General features: G+C 33.3%; 1 protein-coding gene across 1 annotated transcript; it reads left to right on the top strand.

Moving 5' to 3' along the window:
• Positions 1–163: 163 nt before the first annotated feature.
• Positions 164–1903, top strand: LOC149256503 (uncharacterized). Its single transcript, XM_089457444.1, has 3 exons — positions 164–392; positions 547–676; positions 856–1903. Exons 1-3 carry the CDS (start codon positions 245–247, stop codon positions 1487–1489), a joined length of 912 nt encoding a protein of 303 aa, XP_089313570.1. The 5' UTR covers positions 164–244; the 3' UTR covers positions 1490–1903.
• Positions 1904–23935: the final 22032 nt, after the last annotated feature.

Here is a 23935-nt window from a genome sequence, read left to right as displayed (position 1 = left end):
TGAGACGAGTTGAGAGCATTGCAGATTGCACTCGGATTCTCCTCTATCCCATAGGTGGTCCTCGTCACGAGGAAAATTGTTACAAAGTCCATCACGGGCTGCAGAAGACTGTCTTTATTTATTTATCTTATTCTCGCCAAAACTGTTATCCTGCAAAGGGAGATGAACAGAGGAGGACCGGCCACTGAGAGATTATATAGAAGCTGTTGGTTGAGAGTCTGTTGGATAGATCAGATCATACATCATGGGTAGATCTCGCAGTTGCTTCGGTGCAAAATCCGATGGTGAGCGTCTCAAAAGCGGGGCTTGGACTCCTAGCGAGGATAAGATTTTGAATGATTGCATTAAAATTCATGGAGTTGGTCCGTGGAAATCTATTGCAAAGAAATCGGGTGAATATAGCTTATAATAATCTTCACAGTCCTTGTATTCTTTGTTTGTGCATGTCTAATGATGAGTGGTCCTTGAATTTGAATGAAAATAACTGTGTTTATCATGAGAAGTTAAGTGTAAAATTATATTAAGCCGAACAACTTGGTTTTGTAGGCCTAAAACGATGCGCCAAAAGTTGTAGATTCCGTTGGTTGAACTATCTTAGTCCAGATATTAAGAGGGAAAATATTTCGCCGGACGAAGAGGAGCTCCTCATCAGATTACATCGTCTTCTTGGTAATCGGTATGTGAGTCAGCAATAATCTCTCTGGAATAAGTATCTAACAAGTTTTGCTAATTTGGTATAAAGCTCAGTGTATTCAATCAAAAGTTATTACAATGATTTCATAATCCTCATATATATACACATGGAGAGATAGTAAGGTGAAATGAGTATGGAATGTAATGTGATCACATGTGCAGATGGTCATTGATAGCAGGGCGACTTCCTGGTCGAACGGATAATGAAATAAAGAATTACTGGAACACCCACTTGAGAAAGAGGTTACAAATGGGTGAATTAGAACCCAAACTCCATAAGCCCTTCAAGAGAATGGATATGCCTTTTGACTCCAGTAATTATAATGAGAAAGATGTCGAAGATATATATGACGGCCTGCCTCAAAATACAGCCCTGAAAACAAGGTCAGTGAGATACAGGGAAAAGGAAGTAGTAGACGTAGAGAATGTTAATGGTTATAATTATGACCATCTACCAGATACCCATGATGGTATTAAAGAAGAAGAGGACATGAAAGCAGCAGATGATCATGTTGGTGAAATAGAAGCCTCCAAATCATGGTGCCAATTATTGTTGGAGGATTGTACGGGGGATTATCGGTACGATCGATTGGAGTATGTTCAAGGCCTTCAAACAAACAGAGTTAATCGTCAGTCTCCCTCCGTTTCCCCAAGTGGAAGTGAAATATTGCACGAAAAGCAATCATCTTCCTCTTGCAATTTACTCGAACAGGAATTCTTGCAGACCGAGAATTTTAATTCGACATACTTGGAAAATTTAGTAGAGTTGGACGAGCTGTACTCTCTTCTAGTATAAAATATTTTAAGATAATGAAAGAAAAGTGTAGACGGTCGGAGGAGATTAAGAAAAGTTATGTGCACCGCAGGCTGCTGACGGCGAATTTGGGTTTTGATTAAAAGGTAGAAAAATATTGTCAACACCGAATCTACCCTGCCAAAAAGGACAAATCAAACTCCGTGTTGGTGAGTTCTCTATATTTTCCACATGCTTTTGTAGCTGTCTGGTGTGTCTGCTGCACATGAATCTAGGGCTATCGAGATATTTTATATTTTAGCACGTCTATGTCCTCACTATTATGTGGCCTTATAATCTCTGTTCTGCTACCATAATAGGGCTATTCAGTCATTTTATATTTTGGCACGTCATTGTCCCCACTGTTTTGTGGGTTTATAATTTCTGTTCTGGTATCATATTTTATTAAGATGTTTATGTAGCCTATTATCCGTCTAAATTTCTATTAAAATATAACTTTTTCTCAATTTTCAAATTGATAGGTTAATGGAAGAAGAATGTGGTTAACAATATGATGTTGTTATCAAAATGATCTGAAATTATGTTAATTAAATCGAACCTTAACCGTTAGATGCTGTATGAAAATCATGGGAAGCTACGTTGACTGTAATAGAGGACATAAACATTATTAAAAAAACAATTATTATGTATGTCATAAATATTTCATACATGTAATTTATTTTCACTATAAATTATATTTTAGATTTTAGAATGTGTGTGGAAATATTTAATTATTAAATTATTAGTGATATTAGGTTCAGATAGAGAAAAGCCTATTTGTTAGTGAAACTTGATTAGATTTATTTGGTTTTGGGATTTTAATTTTAATTTTAATTACTTTAGTTTTGAGATATTTATTTAATTAAAATTTTCTATTTTTTAAATAATATATTTGTTTTAAAATAATTATTATTATATTATATAATTATATAAATAAAACTAATATATTATTGTAATTAGTTTTGTAATAATCTCTATTCTCATTTTAGAACTCTCTTAGCTTAATATTGATATTTGAATAGGTCTAGACCTAACTCCATTAGTCACAAAAAGAGAATACCCAAAGCATATGAAGAGTAAAGCAAATATTAGACAATTTTCTTTTTTTTTCTATCTATTGTATTAGTTTTTAATGTTTGTTATGAATCTAGAGATTTTCCTAAACTATTTTACACTATTTCAATTCATAATTGTTAAGTATAGTCTCTAACTACCTTTTCTCGAGACTAATTATTAAATTGGAAATATATTTAATCTAAGTTTGTGGTTTTGACTTAGTAATTTAGAATTTAGATCATATTATTTTTATTATATAAATTGAATTAATTTATAGTAGTAATTTCTATGTTTATATGTTTATTTCGAATATATGTTTTCTTATTGATTTTATTTATAAACAAGTAATTTTACGAAATTATTACACTAACTTTTTACATCTCGGTTGAGTAATAGAAATACATTACATTATTTAGTTTATTTTGCATTTATTCTCGACGTTCATTATTAGAATAGATACAATCTAATCTATATTCTTAAAAAAAAAAGTTTTCATTTTAACAACTATTTTTCATTTATTTCTTAGTTTTAATTTTGATTTATAATTTCATATATAAATTAATTTTATTTATTTATTATTATTTCTCGTAATAATTATATTTTTATTCTTTTGTAAATGTTACATTCTTATTTTGGTTTTTTCTTCGGATAGTTATTTATACATATTTTAATATCATGACCTATTATTTAATTCTTATATATTATTTTATTTAATTGATATTTTAGTTATACACATAATAATTTAATTTTATTGTATTTATTTATTTTAAGTAATCGATTATATTAAATTTATTATTTAATTCTTATATATTATTTTATTTAATTGATATTTTAGTTATACACATAATAATTTAATTTTATTGTATTTATTTATTTTAAGTAATCGATTATATTAAATTTATTAACGAATAGTTCTACGAATATAACATTAGTTGAAATATATATAATTAGTGTAGATTAGTATTAGCTTTCCCTCGACATTCTTCTTAGTTTGACGAGGAATCGAAAGGCTAATATAGCCTCGAGGAAAAGCAAACTAAACCACTAAAGCTATTAAAAATGCCTACTTAGGGTGGTCTCTCCTTTGTTGACTGTGAAACTTGCATCAATAAAACCTAAATTATTTTGAGAAATAAATCTACTATAAAATTATATTGAAAACAATTTTTTAAAATAAGATTGTAGCGAGAGGCTCTCTACACCCGAGTATATGAGGGAGATGTTTTCGCATACGTTACATTAAAAAAACATTAAAAATTATGAAGGATATGTTGTCACATAACGTACTGTTACATTAAAAAAATATTAAAAAAATATGTGTGTCCGTTAATATATATGGTATATGCTGAAGATATGTGTAACGTTGCTAAATATGTGTCAGCTAATATATATTGTATATGCTGAAGATATGTGTAACGTTACTTTAAGATAAGAAGAATTAGTTACTACAATATCTTAGCCTAGATACCTAAACTATTTAGAATGTCTAGCAGTTGGGTAGGGTCCTTTGCCACCTCCCCTTAAGATCTCGCATTTTTCATTGTCACCTCCTCTCAAAATCTTAGCATTTATTCATTTTTTTTTCTCTAATAAACCAATTTTTACACTTGTTATTGTTGAGGATTTCTCTTAGGGGCCATCTACTTCATTATGGGTCCTTCATGTTACAAATCTTTTTGGAAATATCTAATCATGGATCCAGTGGGTCAAACCTTCTTGAACATTCTTCATTACTTTGTATCAATTTTACCCTTACTCAGGTATGTATCCATGGAATATAATACATTTTCTAAGGAAAATATCAATAGTACGAGGTTTGGAACACGAGGATATCTATCAAACGCTATAGCATACCTGTTACATATGCAACACCTCTCTAAACAACTAATCAATATTTACTAATTACATCTTGATGTGATCTTCTTTCCTATGTATATCACTGAAGTTGTTTTTGTAAAGGATCTAATTTTAATTGTTCTTATATTCTTCAATTTCTCTCGGAAGAAAACATTCATATTAATGCTAAATATATATGTAACTTTGTGTCTTCTCCTCCACACTTACCTCCAACACTTGTACAAAGATTCTTATCATTGCTTTGCTTTCTTCTTTAAAAGAAATGCTAAATATATATGTAACGTTGTTTCTTCTCTTCGACACTTACCTCCATCACCTTTACAAGGATTATTATCATTGTTTTGGTTTCTTCTTTAAAATATTTTTGTTTTGTACTCATATTTTTTATTGCCTTTGTCCCTTGCCAAAAATGTGAATGCTTGTTCTCCTTCACACCATCGGAAGTTTTATCCCAACTAGGACAAAGGAGTTGTTACATTGTCTAATTTTCAAAGGGAATCTTGGGTGATTACAAAACACTTTGATCATTAATTAGGTAAATTAAGAGTGTTTTAGTGCATTGTATTGGACACTGGGTTAAAATTTGTTTTCTAGCCAGGAGGAGCATTTTGCACAAGCTCATTCAAGGAAATTTCTTCACTTTTATTTATTTTTTACCTTAGAGAATTAAGTTGACTAAATTTTGTAAAAAAGTAGGAGAGAAAGCTATAGAAAGGAATGCTTTAACAATAAACATCTTGCAACAAAACCTTTCACAATATACCCATTCACCTTCAATCGAAAATAAAAAAATGAGTAAACAATTAATTTCTCACTTTAATTCATATAATGAATTATAAAACCCTAATTAAGGGAGTTATAATTTGTCATTCTATTGCTTTTTTTTTTGTAAATTTCTCCTTAAAAAATAAAAATCTTTATAATAACACAAATTGGATAGATTTTATCTTAATGCTTTATATTTTTATAAACTTATTATATACCTGTAAACAATGCAGAAATTTCAAAACAAAACTATAATATTCTTTTTATATATTATTATAAGTAAAAAATACTTATATTTATTATAATTAACATTTTAAGTGTATTAGTGGAAAAGGTGTAAATAAATTGACATCTCTAATTTTTAATATAAACCAATGATTTTTTTCTATAAAGGAAAATTAAATCAATTTGCCGGAAAGAAAATGAGAATAGAAATTTTAAAACAAAATTACAATAACTCTTTTACATATTTTTTAATTTAAAATTATTTATATTTATTATAATTAATATTTAAGTGTATTTGTGAATAAATTGACTAGGCCAACTTTTAATATAATTCAATGGTTTAATTTCAGGAAAGAAAATTAGTTCAATTTCATACGAAGTTGAGAATGAACCAAACAAAATAAAAATATTTCATGACGAGCCAACCCAAAATTAGGTAAATTGCTTTTTCACCAACATTAAAACTTACGACCTCTTAAACCCACTCCAGGTAGAAAATAATGATATATTTTAATATATTTGATTGACAAATCACTCGTTTAGCTTCCATTCCTGAAGAATGACCGTTGTGACGCCTAAAGAAAGCTTCTACACTGCCTTCCCACGTGTTGTTTAATAGAAGTGCAAAACGTCTATTTATGGTACAAAAGATTTGCACTCATGTTTAATAAAGTTGTCATTCTGATCCTATGTTCACAAATGCCAGAGGCCTTTGGTCTTTCGTCACTATCATCAGATAGTGGCCACTGGCCCGCCTCAGGACGAATGTAGTGGTTTAGGTTTAACCTAACAAAACAAACATGGACAGACTGATTTTGCCACCGCTCGACCTTGCATAATAAAGTAACTTCACGTACACACGAAATATGATTCGAAAGCCGTGTTTCTCCGATTTAAAGAATAAATAAATCTACGTTGGGACGAGTTGAGAGCATGGCAGACTTCACTGGGATTCTCCTCTACACCATAAGTGGTCCTCGTCACGACAAAAGTTGTTATAAAGTCCATCACGGGCTGCAGCAGACTGCCTTTATTCATTTATATTATTCTCGCCAAAACTGTTATCCTGCCAAGGGAGATGAACAGAGGAGTGACCACTTAGAGATTATATAGAAGCTGTTGGTTGAGAGTCTGTTGGACAGATCAGATCATACATAATGGGTAGATCTCGCAGTTGCTTCGGTGCAAAATCCAATGGTAAGCGTCCCAAAATCGGGGCTTGGACTCCTAGCGAGGATAAGATTTTGAATGTTTGCATTAAAATTCATGGAGTTGGCCGTGGAAATCTATTGCAAAGAAATCAGGTGAATATATCTTATAATAATCTTCACAGTCCTTGATTCTTTGTTTGTGCAAGTCTAGTGATGAGTGATCCTGGAATTTGAATGAAAGTAACTGTGTTTATCATGAGAAGCTAAGTGTAAAAATATATTAAGCCGAAGAAATTGGGTTTGTCGGCCTAAAACGATGTGCCAAGAGTTGTAGATTCCGTTGGTTGAACTCTCCGTCCAGATATTAAGAGGGGAAATATTTCCCCGGACGAGGAGGAGCTCCTCATCAGATTACATCGTCTTCTTGATAATCGGTATCTGAGTCAGCGATATCATCTCTGGAATAAGTATCTAAAAAGTTTTGCTAATTTGGTATAAAGCTCGTATTCAATCAAAAGTTATTACAATGATTTCATAATCCTCATATATATACACATAGAGAGATAGTAAGGTGAAATGAGTATGGAATGTAATGTGATCACATGTGCGGATGGTCATTGATAGCAGGGGGACTTCCTGGTCGATCGGATAATGAAATAAAGAATTACTGGAACACCCACTTGAGAAAGAGGTTACAAATGGGTGAATTAGAACCGAAACTCCAGAAGCCCTTCAAGAGAATGGATATGCCTTTTGACTCAAGTAATTATAATGAGAAAGATGTCGAAGATATATATGATGGCTTCTCTCAAAATGTTGGGAATTGGATAATCCAACTCTCCTCGTTAATGGTGGTGTAGAAGGATAATTCAACCTATTCGTGTGTTTCGGGGCATGTGCTTAACAATAGTGATGTGTGTGTCTACTAAAACCTGCAGATTTTGGTGTAACCACAATCGTGACTCCAACACAAAATACAGCCCTAAAAACAAGGTCTAGTGAGATACAAGGAAAAGGAAGTAGTAGATGTAGAGAATCTTGATTGTGACCATATACCAGATTCCCATAATGGTATTAATGTAGAACAAGAAGAGGACAAAAAAGCAACAGATGGTCGTGTTGGTGAAATAGATGCGTGTTGGTGAAATAGATGCCTCCAAATCATGGTGCCAATTATTGTTGAAGGATTGCACGGCAATCATGTCTCCAACACACAATATAGCCCTGAAAACAAGGTCAGTGAGATACAGGGAAAAGGATGTAGTAGACGTAGAGAATCTTGATTGTTATAAATATGGCCATATACCAGATTCCCATGATGGTATTAATCTAGAACAAGAAGAGGAGAAAAAAAGGAGCAGACGATCGTGTTGGTAAAATAGATGCCTCCAAATCATGGTGTGAATTATGGTTGGAGGATTGTACGGGGGATTATCGGTATGATCGATTGGACTTTGTTCAAGGCCTTCAAACAAACAGAGTTAATCATCAGTCTCCCTCCATTTTGTTGAAATAATAATTTCAACTGCAGTGCTTGCCGGAACCCGCCATCAAACAACGACTGCAAACAGTTCTTTATTTTTGGAAAACCGCCTAAGGATTCCCCAGATCGCTCTTGCGGAACAATGGTATTTCTTGAGAGGGCAGTGAGCATATTCAACAGCTCACATGTGTCTGAGTGGTTTTGTCAACAAGTTTTCCCCGGCGTGTAAAGTTCAGCAAGAAAGGGCTATGCGAGATGTTCAGCAAGAAAGGGCTATGCGAGATTGACCGTCAGCCGTCCGATTATTGAGGGCAAGATCAATAGTTATGGTAGCTCATGAGAGTGAGGGTACTTCACTGCTACCTGTCCCTGGATCTTCCATGAGATATTGCAGACAATCGTAATCTGCAGTTAAAACAAAAAAAAATCGCCATGTTAAATGTAATTAATATAAACGTAATATGGATGTTGAATGTAGTTAAAGGTTTTAATTTTATTGTTTTCTTTAATGCACAGAAGTCTTTTGTTTTACGATACAAGTAAAAATGAAAAGTCGTTTTTTTAGTTGTTCTAGAGTATGTAATACACATCAGCGTAGAAACATCTTTTTTTTTTAGAATATGAAATGAGAGAGAATATGAAATGAGAGATGCAACAGCGCGTATGTAAGGAATTTTATTACACACAATAGTGTTATTTTTTCTCAGTGCAGGGACAAAGTATTTTTTTTGGTAATGCACAGTAGTGCAGAAGCAGAGGACTTTGATGTTTGTTTTTAATCTACCGCTTCCATGAAAATAGAGGATTTGGGTTTCACTTGTTGGTTGAAAGTTTTTCAGTTTTATTTAGAAGAATCCCTCTGTGAGAGGAAGAATTTTGTAACAACTGTCTTGTAAATGAATGCAAAGTTCTTTTGTGTGTGTGTTGCTGAAACTTTGTCTTCAGCAAAAACAATTTTTTTTGTTTCTCTGTGTTAAAAATAGAGCATTATTCTCTGTTCATTTTTGTTTGGAATTATCATAAATTCCCAACATTGTATTAGAGCTTGTCCAGGCTCTTTGAAGGTGTCAAAGAAGCTGAAGGAAGGATTTCTTGTTGCAGTAGCTTCTCCAGCAGAGTGAAGACTCAGTCAAGAAAGAATCCAAGGTATTACTCAAGTTAGTTCTTTTGTGTTACTGTTGAGGATAGTCAGTTATTTTAAATACACAGTCAAGTATTTTGAAAAAGAGTTAAGAGTGCAAGAATGGCTGCAGCCAGCACTAGCATGGGTATCTATAATAATCAACTCCCACAATTTAATGAGAAAAACTATGACTATTGGGCAATAACTATGAGAGCTTTGCTTGCTTCCCTAGACTTATGGGAATTTGTTGAGGATGGTTTTGAAGAACCAGAGGATGAAAATGAGTTTAAAAATTTAACTCAGGGAGAGGAAGATCTGTTGAAGAGCAATAAGAAGAAGGATTCTAAAGCCCTCTACTTTTTGTAACAAGCAGTGCATGAGAGTGTGTTTCCAAAGATAGCAGCAGCCAAGAGATCCAAAAAAGCATAGGAAACTCTCAAGATAGCCTATCAAGACATGGAGAAAGTGAAGACAACAAAACTACAGTTGCTGAGGAGAGATTTTGAGACTCTCTACATGAAGGAGTCAGATAATATTGACTCATTCTTCACACATGTGATTGGTCTGGTCACACAGATAAGGTCTCATGGAGAGATTCTTGAAGAAAGGAAGATTGTGGAGAAACTATTGAGGATCCTACCCTCAAGGTTCGATGTGATCATCACCACCATAGAGGAGACAAAGGATCTCACAAACTTCTCAGTTGATGAACTACATGCATCACTGATGACACATGAGCAGAGATCGAGTAGAAATGAAAACTCATCTCTAGAGCATGCCTTTAAGACCCAGATGTTCTTTGGAAGAGGAAGAGGTCAAGGCAGAGGAAACAAGAGAGGAAGAGGCAGAAGCCAAAACAAAGGTGGAAGAAACAGTCCATCAAATGCTCAAGGAAGAGGCAACAGTCCAAATTAGAATCAAGGCCAAGGCAGTAGCCAACAAAGTGGACAACATCATGCTCAAGGACAAAGGTATGATAAATCCAACGTCCAATGTCACTATTGTAAAAAATATGGGCATTATGCAAATGAATGTAGGAATAAGCAGCATGATATGAATAATAGAACTAGTGCAAATTTCACTAGAGAAAATATCAGCAAAGATAATTTGTTTTTAACATATAATATTACTGAAGCAAAGAGTGAAGATGTATGGTTTCTAGACTCCGGTTGCAGTAACCATATGACAAGAAACATAGCTTTGTTTTCTATGTGAGATCAGAGTGTGAACTCACAAGTCACACTAGGGACTGATAATAAAGTTTCTGTTATGGGAAAAGAAGAAGTAAATGTCTTAACAAAGAAAGGTGAAAAGAAAACCATATCAGATTCTTATTATGTTCCTGGAATGAAATGTAACCTCATAAGTATTGGACAACTTGTTCAGAAGGGGTACAATGTTTCCTTTGTGGATGATGTATGCACCATCATGGATAAAACACCCAGCAAACAATTTATTGTTGAAGTGAAGATGACAAGGAACAGGATGCTCCCTCTTAGAATGAAAGCAAATTTAAAAAGTGGAGAAGAAATAGCAGCAGTGACACAAGAGGCTTTCCAAAGCGAACCAAAAGACGAAAATTGTTTGTGGCACTTGAGATTTGGTAAGAGGATTACCATTGATAGAGAAACCAGATAGCCTTTGTGAAGGTTGTATCTTGGGGAAACAACACAGAGAAAGTTTTCCATCTGGGAAAAGCATAAGGGCAAAAGCACCCTTGGAGATTGTTCACTCAAATTTATGTGGACCGATGCAAACTCCATCACTTGAAGGTAGCCACTATATACTAACATTTGTTGATGATTTTACTAGAAAAACTTGGGTTATTTCCTGAAGAACAAAAGTGAAGTGTTTGAAAGATTTTGCAATTTCAAAGCACTTGTAGAAAACCAAAGTGGGTTGCATATCAAAGTTCTAAGAACTGATAGAATAGGTGAGTATATCTCCAAAGAATTTCTACGTTTTTGTAGAGAAAATGGAATTCATAAACAGTTTACCACTAGGTACACTCCGCAGCAAAATGGAGTTGCCGAAAGGAAGAATAGGACAATCATGGATATGGCGAGGAGTATGTTAAAGGCAAAGCATTTGCCAAATGATTATTGGGCTGAAGTTGTACACTGTGTAGCGTACATTTTGAATAAATGTCCTACAAAAGCAGTCATGAACAGAGTGCCAGAAGAAGCATGGAGTGGGACAAAGCAAGGAGTCACCCACATGAATGTTTTTGGATGTGTGGCTTATGCACACATTTCAGATCAACTAAAGAAGAAGTTTGACAACAAAGAGGAGAAATGTATTTTCATTGGATACAGTGAGGAATCCAAAGATTATAGGTTGTATAACCCATCCACCAAGAAGCTTATTGTGAGTAGAGATGTTCAGTTCATTGAGGAGGAAGCTTGGGATGGAAGCATAGATAAAATAGTGAATTTTAAAAACTCTATGTCACATGAAGAAGATGATGAGGAGATGGTTGAAATACATCCCCAAACAGCAGCACCAACACAAAGGCAGCAAGAGACACCCTTGAGGAGAAATGAAAGTGCTTCTCCAAGCACACCACAAGGAGGAAATTCAAGTGCTTCTTCAAGCACTTGTATACCAAATGAAAGAGGTAAGAAGTTCATAAATTTAAGTGACATTTATGAACAAGAGGCAACAAATAAAGGTATGAACTCTTTGTTTGCTTTATATTGTCATTTGATGATCTTGTTCATTTCGAAGAAGCAATTAAGGATAGGAAATGGATAGAAGCTATGGATGAGGAGATCAATGCCATAGAAAGAAACAAAACATGGGATTTAGTTGAACTACCAAAAGGAAAGGAAGTCATTGGAGTTAAATGGGTCCACAAGACCAGGAGTAATGCTGAAGGCAAAATAGAAAGACACAAGGTAAGACTGGTTGTCAAAGGATATAAGCAGCAGTATGGTAGAGACTATGAGGAAACGTATGCACCAGTTGCTAGTATGGAAACTGTGAGAGTAGTGTTGTCCATAGCAGCACAAAACAAGTGGAAAGTTTACCAAATGGACGTGAAGTCAGCATTCCTAAATGGAGTGTTAATGGAAGAGGTTTACATTGAGCAACCTCTAGGCTATGGAAAGAAAGGCCAAGAGCACAAATTGTGCCGATTGAATAAAGCTCTTTATGGACTGAAACAAGCACCAAGAGCGTGGTACAGTAGAATAGATTCCTATCTACTAGAAAATGGATTTGAAAAGTGTGAGGGAGAACCCACCCTCTACATCAAAGAAAAGGATGGTAAATTACTAGTTGTTGTGTTATATGTTGATGATGTTATTTTAGAAGGTAATGATGATTACCTTATTGAAAATTTCAAAAAAGTCATGAAAGAAGAATTTGAAATGACTGACATGGGTTTGCTAAGATACTTCTTAGGAATAGAAGTAGAACAAAATGGAAATGGGATTTTTATCTCACAAGCAAAATCTGTTAATGAAGTGTTGGAAAGATTTAATATGCAGGAGAGCAAAGTAGCAATCACTCCCACAATGATGGGATTAAAACTCAACAAAGAGGACATCAACAATGATTTTGATCCTAGTTTGTACAAGAGCATAGTTGGCAGCCTCATGTATTTGACTGCAACTAGGCCGGATATAATGCATGTTGTTAGTTTAATTTCCAGATTCATGGAGAGGCCAAAAGAATCACATTGGCAGGCAGCAAAAGGGATCCTGAGGTATCTTAAAGGTACTAAAAGGTTTGGCATTTTATATACTGTTTCAGAATGTTCAGATTTAATTGGATACTCTGATAGTGATTGGGCTGGAAGTGTAGATGATCAGAAAAGCACATCCAATTATGTTTTTCAGATGGGTTCAGGAGCCATTTCATGGGCTTCTAAAAAAAATCCTATTGTAGCGTTGTCTACAGTAGAGGCAGAATATGTGGCAGCTACAACAACAACGTGTGAAGCAATTTGGATGAGAAGGATGTTAAGGAGTTTATGCCAAGAGAAAACAAAAGGAACTATGATTTTTTGTAACAATAGCTCAGCTATTGCATTATCCAAGAATGTTGTGTTTCATAAGAGAATGAAAGACATTGACACAAAGTTTCATTACATCAGGGAATTGGTAAACAATGGAGAAATTGTTTTAGAACACTGCAGAACTCAGGAGTAGTCTGCAGATATTTTGACCAAACCATTGGGGCAGAAAAGTTTTGAGTGTTTGAGGAAATGTCTGGGTATGACTGATAACCCAGCAGTTGAAATTAAAGGGGAGTGTTGAAATAATAATTTCAACTGCAGCACTTGCCGGAACCCGCCATCAAACAACGACTGCAAATAGTTCTTTATTTTTGGAAAACCGCCTGAGGATTCCCCGCACCGCTCTTACAGAACAATGGTATTTCTCGAGAGGGTAGCAAGCATATTCAACATCTGACACGTGTCTGAGTGGTTTTGTCAACACAGTTTTCCCCGGCGCGTAAAGTTCAGCAAGAAAGGGCCATGCGAGATTGACCGTCAGCCGTCCGATTATTGAGGGTAAGATCAACGGTTATGGTAGCTCATGAGAGTGAGGGTACTTCACTGCTGCCTGTCCCTGGATCTTCCGTGCGATATTGCAGAAAACTGTAATCTACAGCTAAAACAAAAAAAAAAAAAAATCGCCATGTTAAATGTAATTAATATAAATTTACTACGGCTGTTCAATTAGGTAAAGGTTTTAATTTTATTGTTTTTTTTTAATGCACGGAAGTTGTTTGTTTTACGATATAAGTAAAAACGAAAAGTCATGTTTTTTTTAGTTGTTCTGGAGTATGTAATACGCAGTAGCGTAGAAACAATTTTTTTTGAGAATATGAAATGAGAGATGTAGCAGCGCGTATGTAAGGAATTTTATTACACACAGTAGTGTTACTTTTTCTCAGTACAGGGACAAAGTATTTTTTTTGCTAATGCACAACAGTGCAGAGGCAGAGGACTCTAATGTTTGTTTTAAATCTCCCGCTTCCATGAAAACAGAGGATTTGGGTTTCACTTGTTGGTTGAAAGTTTTCCAGTTTTATTTAGAAGAATCCCTCTGTGAGAGGAAGAATTTTGTAACAGTTGTTTTGTAAATGAATGCAAAGTTCGTTTGTGTGTGTGTTGCTAAAACTCTGTCTTTAGCAAAAACAATTTTTTTGTTCCTCTATGTTAAAAATAGAGCATTATTCTCTGTTCATTTTTGTTTGGAATTATCAAAAATTCCCAACACGTTTCCCCAAATGGAAATCAAATATTGCAGGAAAAGCAATCTTCTTCCTCTTCCAATTTACTCCAACAGGAATTCTTGCAGACTGATAATTTTACTTCGACATACTTCGAAAATTTAGTAGATTTGGACGAGCTGTACTCCCTTCTCATATAAAATATTATAAGATAATGAATGAAAAGAGTAGACAGTGGGAGGAGATTAAGGAAAGTTATGTGCACCGCAGGCTGCTGATAGTGAATTTGGTTTTTGATGAAAAGGGAAAAGAATATTGTCAATGCCGAATCTACTCTGCCAAAAAGGACAAATCAAACTCCATGTTGGCGAGTTTTATATAGTTTACATATGCTTGTATAGTTGTCTGGTGTATGTGCTGAATATGGATCTAGGGCTATCGAGAGGTTTTTATTTTAGAATGTTTTTGTGGTCACTGTTATGTGGCCTTATAATCTATGTTGTGGTATCCTACTAGGGCTAAGTGATTTTATATTTTGTCACGTCATTGTCCTAACTGTTTTGTGGCTTTATAATTTCTGTTCTGACATCATACGTTTATTAAGATGTTTATGTAGCATATTATCTGTTTAAATTTCTATTAAAATATAACTTTTTCTATGTTAATGGAAGAAGAACCTGCTTAACAATTATCAAAATCATGTGAAATTAAGTTAATAAAATCGAACCTTAACCATTACATGTTGTTAAGAAAACTATGGGTAACTATGTCAATTAAATCACATCTCAATACATTTGGGACAACGAAATCCACCATAGACTGTAATAGAAATAAACCTTATTAAAAAACAGTTAATATGTATCTCATAAATATTTATAAATGTAATTACAAATTATATTTTATAATATATTTGGAATTATTAATTATTAAATTATTGGTGATATCCAATACAGTTAGATAAAAGTCTATTAGTTTTCTTTCAGCATTAGCATTGTTCTTCATTTGTGGAAGAATCCAAAAGCTAATAAATCCTATAAAACTATTGACAATAAACCCACTAAATAATTAGGACTATTAAAGAGCTCCCATCAAAGTAGTTTCTCCCTTATTACTTATGGTAAATAAAACTCGCTTCAACGAAACCTAAATTATTTTAAGAATGAAATCACTATAAAACCATATTGCAAACGTTTTTTCATAATAAACTCTCCTCTATTGACTATGGTATACAAAACTCAAATCAACCAAACCTAAATTATAACATCTTTCGTGATTATATGGTTTACTTAAAAATAACTTATCTTTTCACCTCTAAATTTTGTCCCAGCTTTTCACACATATTTTTTATGTCGCAAAAATTATGACCTTGAAACACATTTCTTTAAATAAAAGTTAACCATGTAAATATAATAAGATACTCTAGGCATTTTTCTCACGCACAATGGTGTAAATATATTGTGTAAATAACCTCCACCATAGGGTTTCCTCTCTCCTCGAAGGACATCCTCAAATACTGACATGGGGAACAATGAAATCGGGTATGTGTAGTAGTTTATTCAGATATCGGTTCTCCCATGGCCAATAAGCTCGTAACTTGGAGGTATGAAGAATATTGAGAAGACTACCTTAATGCCTTCTCTAATGCATTATTGATTTCATTTTTATTTTCTTTTCCATTTTTTTTTATTGCTTTTCATATACATGTATATAGGTTTTCATATATGTGCATAGGTTAAGTACGTTAATATTTATATATGTTTATATAGTTATTTATTTTCTATTTTATAGTAAATTTTTGTGTTGATTTAAATTTATAATAGGTTTTTTGGTATTTTATTTTTATTTTTTTGATGTGTTTTTTTTTAATGTCAATATCTTAGTTTAGATTCCTAAACTATTTTGAATGTCTAGCGATGGGTAGGTTTTTTTTCACCTCCTTTCAAACCTCTATCATTTTCCATTGTCATTTCCTCTCAAGATCTTAGCATTTATTCAGTTTTTTTACTCTAATAAACCATTTTTTACATTTGTTATTGTTGGGGATTTCTCTTAGGCACGATCTGCTTCATTATGGGTCTTTCATGTTACAAACCGATCTGGAAAAATCTAATTGGGGATCCACTCAGTTAAACCATCCTTAACCCTTTTTTATTACTTTGTATCAAGTTTACCCTTGCTCAAGTTGCATTGCGTATATATGTCTTCATGTGCCGAATACAATATATATTCTAAGGAAAATACTAATAGTATGAGGTTTGGAACATGGGGTTACCTATGAAAACCTATAGCATACTTCTTATATTTTTCAATTTCTCTTGGAAGAACACTTTCATTTTAATGCTAGATACATATGTAACTTTTTTTTGGCTCCTCCACACTTACCTCCATAACTGTTATAAGACTCTCATCATTGGTTTAGTTTCTTCTTTAAAATCGTTTCTTCTTTAAAAACATTTTATTTTGTGTCGATAATTTTTATTGTCTTTGTCCCCTACAAAAAATGTGAATGACTTGTCTCCATTACCTCATAGGAGGTTTTATCCCAACTAGGGAAAGGGAGTTATTAATTTGGCTAATTTTCTAAGGGGAACCTTGGGTGACTGCAAAACACTTTGATCATTATTAGGTAAATTAAGAGTGTTTTAGTGCATTGTATTGGACAGTGGGTTCAAATTTGTTTTCCAATGAGGAGAAGCATTTTGCAGAAGCTCATTCAAGGAAGTTTCTTAAATTTTATTTATCTTTTACCCTACTTAATTAAGTTGACTAACGCAAATTTTAAACAAATTGAATGGAGATCTATAGCAAGGAATGCTTTAACAATACACCTACTGCAACAAAACCTTTCACAATACATCCATTCACCTTCAATCCAAAAGAAATTGAAAAAATAATTCCTCACTTTAATCCATATAATCAACTATGATAATTTCTCATTCAACTACATTTTTAATAGATATCTCCTAAATAACATACTATCTGCTTATAAATGCATAAAAATGAAAATCTTTGCAATAACATAAATTGCATAGGTTTTATTTTATTGTTTAATATTTTTTAAAACTCATTATATACATGTACACAAGGTAGAAATTTCAAAACAAAAATTATAATAATTTTCTTAACATATTTTTATAACTTAAAAACATTTTTATTTATTATAATTTATATTTAAGTGTATGTGTGGACAAGGTCTAAATAAACTGACTTGTAGCTTCTAATATAAATCAATAATTTAATTTTATAAAAGAAAATTAAGTCCATTTCATAAGAAGAATTTGAGAGTAAAAATTTCAAAACAAAATTACAATAATTCTTTTACATATTTTTATAATTTAAAAAGTGTTTATATTTATTATAATTAATAATTTTTATAATTTAAAATTGTTTATGTTTATTATAATTAATATTTGAGAGTATAAATTTCAAAACAAAACTACAATCACTTTTTCATATGTTTTTATAATTTAATAATGTTTATATTTAAGCAAAGTTTTTAGGAAGAAATCATATAAGAGAAATTTTTGGTCAACGTGTTTGGAACCAATAAGTGTGGTTCATCACGAGGACTAGATGAAGAGGCAGATCATGGCAAAGGCTTAAAGGCTTAAATAGAGAGCAATGTAAAGACACAATTTCCAAGTAATAACTATATTTGAACAATAATATTTAAATTATGATATTAATTTATTAAATATTATTAACTAACAGCTATATTAAAGGGCTAGTTTTTCAAAAATAAGATTTAAATAATGATATTAATTTATTAAAAATATTAATAGGTAATGACTAATTTTTTGAAATAATATTTAAATTAATTTATTAAAAAGAAATACTACCAGTTTTTGAAAAATAATATTTAAATAGATATTAGTTTATTAATTTATTAAAAAGTATTTATAGGTAACGACTATATTAAATGGCTAGTTTTTGAAAAATAATATTTAAATTAATTTATTAAAACCGAATATTAATAGTTTTGGAAAATAATATTTAAATTATAATATTAGTTTATTAATTTATTAAAAGAAAATATTAAATGGCTAGTTTTTGAAAAATAATATTTAAATTAATTTATTAAAACGGAATATTAATAGTTTTGGAAAATAATATCTAAATTATGATATTAGTTTATTAATTTATTAAAAGCAAATATTAGTAAGTAACCGCTATATTAAGCAACGAGTTTTGAGAAAAAATATCTAAATTAATTTATTAATAAATAAATAAAATAAAAGTGAAACTCTAAAGAAGGAGGGAAGCAAAAAATTATAAAAACAAGAGAATACCCTAATCGAGACAAGGTCATTTTATAAATAAAATAATTAATGGAAATAAAATAAAATAAACTAAATTAAAAATTATTAATGGACAAATAAATAAAATAAAACAAATATGATGATGATGGTCATTTGATAAATAAAATAATTAATGGAAATAAAATAAAATAAACTAAATTAAAAATAATCAATAGAGAAATAAGTAAAATAAAAAAAATATGATGATGATGATGATGGTGGTTAACATCCACTAAGACCAAACTTTGGTGCATCAGACCTAAAGCAATGAATTATTTAGTTTGATTTAAGATTTTATTCCTATGCTCAAAAAGCTTGGAGAGAAGCCTCCCGAACTCACTGTAATTTTGACAACGGAAAAGGCTAGGAAGGTCAGTATTGCAACAAATATTTTGAAACTAAGATCTAATGTGGTTGTACGTGGGGCACTCTAAGAGGAAGTGATTTTCATCCTCGATGTTCATATTCTCATAGAGATGGTAGAACCTTTCCATCCATGATGTTTTAGGAACTACCCAATGACTCGTTTTACTATGGAGCTCATGAGAGTCCGTTCTAATCTTGGTTATATTAATTTTCTTCTTTGACCTAGTTAAAACAGAGAGATACTTTTGGTCTTCTAGGGTGGGGTTGATGACCTCCTTATAATATCTTAATTTTCTTTTAGCTGCTAAATCCTTCTCACACCACATTTTTCTTTGAACTTAGAAGTAACAATATTTTTAATGTTATTAATGTTTTGCAATGCAACATTCTCATCGATATCCCAATGGTTTAGCCAGGCCCTGGTGTCTTTATACCAACCTTGTTTGAGCCTTAGGTGGTTTTGGTTGGAATTTAAAGCTAACTTAGGAAGTCTATGGTCTCCTATGTTATTGATTTTGTGCTTGTACAATAGAAGCCTAGTCATAGCTAGGCTCTCGATAGGGAAAGGACCCACTTCGATAAGGACAATAGGATAGGGTGTGTTGCTTTTAATTTTGAGGTTATAAGTTATAAAATGCTTCTGGATTTGATCAATCTTTCTTTAGGATTCTATAGAGATGCTACAACCCCAAACCTCACATCCATATAAGATAACTGGAGTGACTAAAGCTTCAAAGAGGAACTTCTTTCTATCCCACATTACGAGGTTTGTTGTTTTACAATTATTTTCATGACCAAAATAAGCTTTCCATCACCCATTAATCCTTTTCTCAATGCTATAGTTCCAGTTGAGCTTGTGATGAATATCAATTCCTAGGTACTTGTAGGAAGACACTTCCTCCAAGTTACTATTATCATACATAAAATTAGCGTAAGTGTCCTTCTTGGATTTGATAAGCATAACTTTTGTTTTGTCAGTGTTAACAATCATACCCATGGTAAAGCAGAAATCCTTAAGAACTATAAGTTGGTTATCAAGATCAAATGGGCACCTTGGGAGAAGAACAATATCGTCAGCATAGAGAAGAAGGATGATGACTATCCCAACTAAGATCGTGCCAACACATCATGCTTCCTCTAAACAACCTTCTAGCTTGTTGATGTAAATGCCAAATAGGGTAGGGGAGAGGGGGCAACCTTGTTTAACTCTGATATTACACTTAATATCTTTCGACCACCCCTCATTGCTCTTTAACTTGGCAACTACATTCTCGTATAACCTTATAGCAACAACTCTCAACTCAAAATGAACCTTTAACTCTTCTAATCTATTCCAAAGGTTATTTCTAGGAACTGTATCGAAATCCTTTCTAAAGTCCACAAAGAAACAAAAGGGATTGGATTTATCATTGCGACATTCCTCCACAATGATCCTAAGCGTAATGAGGTGGTTTGTTGTTGAGTTTGGCTTTCTAAAACTCGCTTGGACTTTAGCATGCTTACCTTCATTTTCAAGCCATATGCTCAACTTCCTTTCCAAAATAATACCATATAACTTGGCTAGGAGAGGGCTTATCATAATTGTCTGATAATTAAAGGGGTTATTTATATCCTCTTGGTCACTTTAATTGCTTATTAATTCAAACAACCAAGTGCTACATAGATTCTCAACCTAGGGAAGTCTGTTATTTCAAAGGCAACTGCATACTATATGTACTCAATCTTAAAAGCAATAAAAGTTGTAGTAAAGACTAGTCACACCTTGCCTTAAGCAAACTGAAGCTCCACTCTGAGTTACAGCAAAAACAACCTATTGTAGATAGCTACCAAAGAATGCTTAATTTCATTAAAGGAGTAATCTAAAGAATCAATCTGCAAAGGAAAACCTTGGCTATGCTGTAACAAAGAACATGACCCTATTCCCAGAGCGGGAATCTTCAGCACTTGTTTCTGATTATCAAGCTGCCAACCCACTCTGTAAACTCAATTGCCAATGCAACACACATGAATTAACTGTGGATAAAATAAACACTGCAGCAATTAGTTGGAAAGAAAACAGAGTTTCAGCAATAATGAAAAAATGATATTCAGTAAATAGTATTGTTAACAAAGCATGAATGAAAGACACACTTAATGCACTGCAAAAATATAATGGGTGAATCTTGTGATGAAGGTGGGCCCTGTCCTTCTCACAATATTCCCAAGGAGATGAGAACTAGAAAGAAATGTTGAGAACAAGATTTTATTCATCCATCAATATATCATGTTCCAAAAAAAAAAGATTCTAGTTCTGTCCCTTCAACTAAGCCTTCCCCCACAGTCTGTTCGTCCCCCTCTAATGTATCTATTACAATAGATTACATTGTAAGTCCTATTTTAACCCTTTATACAAAAATAGGAAAGTCAGTTTTCCCTTTAACAAAATGCTGCTACAAAAATATTGTCTTTAGATCATGATCGTTACATCCAGTGTAGCAACTCCTTCGGTGATCTTCTTTTGTTGCTGTCAAATCTAGACTGCAAATCACAACTATTCAGCCACGAGATTTGTGCGTCGTTCCTACTGTTCAGCAACTGTGGAGGTAATCTTGCAATCTCTAGGCAATTTCAGCAACGTGGACTGCACATTATTATTTAACTATTCAGCAATTATCAATTCAATGGTTAACAATGAAGATAGCATAATTATATGTAAAATAATTAAACGTATAGTGATGAGAAGAAATAGTGTGTACCTTTGGGATACTTGGCTTAAAACAATAACGAGGACTTTAAATATAAGTTGAAAAAGGATGACATCATAGCAAAATGTATGGTCAAAAAGAGAAAATATGAGGTCCTAACATCCCCCCCAACTGAAAGGGTTGCATGTACTCATACAATTTTTACTCTGAGTTTGAGTCTGAGTATTGGGATATACAGTGCAGATTACTTAGACAGTAGGTATAGAAGGTGCTCTCAACCAAATCTCTGAAACCCTGGACATTCTATAATCTCTGCCATGTTGCGAGCTCCTCCATTCTGGACAACCTGAAATAAGCCTTATATTGTTGTACTGGAAACCATAGAAGAGGGAAGTGAAAATGATGTCCTAACCATTTTTCGGCACAATGTTGAATGCATTTGACATAGTTAGGTAGCTGTGAAATTGTTGTTTGAAGATTAAGAGGGTTAAAGGAATGATATTCCTTTCTCTCCTTAGGGAAGTGTTCCCAAAATATTGTTTGCCCGTAAGGCAAGAGATCCCTTGGCTTTGACATAATGTTGGCAATCTCTTAAGATTGCTGCTTGTAATTCTCTAAGATGCTCAGTCATTCCTAGTTCCCTTAAAAACTGATGATGTTTAGCGACAAAAACAACAACATTATGTGGTTCAGATCGAATCCACAGAAAGCGATTATCTTCATTGTGTTTTGCTAAAAGGAAGGCATTTTGCCATGTGAGCTGATTGGCCAAGAAAGGGACAAAGGCTCTAATCTGAATGTCGCCAACCAGAGGAATCATATTAAGCTTTCTATCCTCAGGCATGGCTTCATTATGGAGGTATAGTTCACACAATAAATTTTGTTCACTAAATGATGCCTCTGTGAATGTTTTGATAAACTGTTGAGGTGTAGATACCTCATCAGATCATCCATCTCTGATTGCATTTACTTGGAAGAACTCTAGGCGCTCTGCAAGAAACACAAAATAATTAAAGGATGGTTTCCTGGTGGCTAGTAATCTTTGAACCAGATCAAACATGGAAGATAATTTAATTTTTAACTGTTTATTTTCCTTGTTTTATGCACAAGACTGTTCCAACACTTCCTAATTTGCATATATATGGTTTTTCCATGATAATTTATGTTCCTGCAAGATCCTTTCCTGTGACATAACATATTCCTTCTTCCATATATCCATTTGTGCTTGAGTGCTTGTGGTCTGAGTGAAGACAAAAATTGAATGCCAAGGTTCAGTCTGAGTAAACACAGTCTTTGTAGGCCTTGATATAAGACTTTCAGCTTTAACAACCAGAGTATGCCGAGATACTTGTGGTTTTAGTTCTTTTTCAAAAATATTTGAAGGCCCTGTTGGTTCTTATGTAATAGCAGGGTGTTCCTTTTTAACTATAACAAGAGTCGATGCAGGGGTGGCTCCAGGTAATGGGACTTCAACTATCTTATAACCAACTTGATGATAAATATTATCACATGCACATGTATTCATTATATTGATCTTTCTATGCACTTTTCTTGGCTGCAAATGCTACATGAGCTAAAGTATACAAATTAAGCTCTCTTTCATAGGCTTCCCTTGCCACTATTAGTTCCTGCTTATAAACCTCGAGCTCTAATTTCAGAAACTCATTTTCTTGTAAAAGGGAAGCCAAGGTGACTGGGCTTTGTGTAGCAGTCACAGTCTCAGTAGTTGATTCCAATGGATGGAAGGGTTGTTGTTCTGTAGCAACTTCATTGTTTGTAGCCTCAGCAGGTAGTTTTTGTGTGACATCTCCTGAATCATCAAATGGTTCTGTAACTGCTATATCATCCTACGCATCCAAATTTTGCATATCACGAGATGGTTCTTGTGTGGCAGCTGTTGACTGCGTAGCTGGTTCCTGATTATCTGTATTCTATTCATCAGCAGGTAGTTCTTGTGTAACACTTGTTGAGTCAGTAGCTGGTTCTTGTGGGGTAGGTACATCTTGATCATCAATTTTATGGACATTAGTAGGTGGTTCTTGTGTGGCAACTATTGAGTCAGTAGCTGGAGTAGCTACATCCTGGTCATCTATTTCATGGACATCAACAGGTGGTTTTTGTGTGGAAACTGCTTCGGTAGCTGGTTCTTGTGGGGCAGCTACATCTAGATCGTCTATTTTATGGAGATCAACAGGTGGTTCTCGTGTGGCAACTGTTGAGTCAATAGCTAGTTCTTGTGGAGCAGCTACATCTAGGA

The sequence above is a fragment of the Pinus tabuliformis genome, chromosome 7, assembly GCF_031772625.1.
Source record: "Pinus tabuliformis cultivar Carrire ecotype Pingquan chromosome 7, CPIR1, whole genome shotgun sequence".
Taxonomy (NCBI): domain Eukaryota; kingdom Viridiplantae; phylum Streptophyta; class Pinopsida; order Pinales; family Pinaceae; genus Pinus; species Pinus tabuliformis.
The sequence above is the reverse complement of the archived record's forward strand: the minus strand, read 5'-3'. Positions and strand labels throughout refer to the sequence as shown.

What these genes read in the sequence shown, in the direction of transcription:
- LOC149256503 (XM_089457444.1), top strand. Translation starts at nt 245, where the DNA reads ATGGGTAGATCTCGCAGTTGCTTCGGTGCAAAATCCGATGGTGAGCGT. An exon ending in ATCTATTGCAAAGAAATCGG is followed by an intron (nt 393 to 546) that starts GTGAATATAGCT and finishes TTGGTTTTGTAG; the next exon opens with GCCTAAAACGATGCGCCAAA. An exon ending in CATCGTCTTCTTGGTAATCG is followed by an intron (nt 677 to 855) that starts GTATGTGAGTCA and finishes TCACATGTGCAG; the next exon opens with ATGGTCATTGATAGCAGGGC.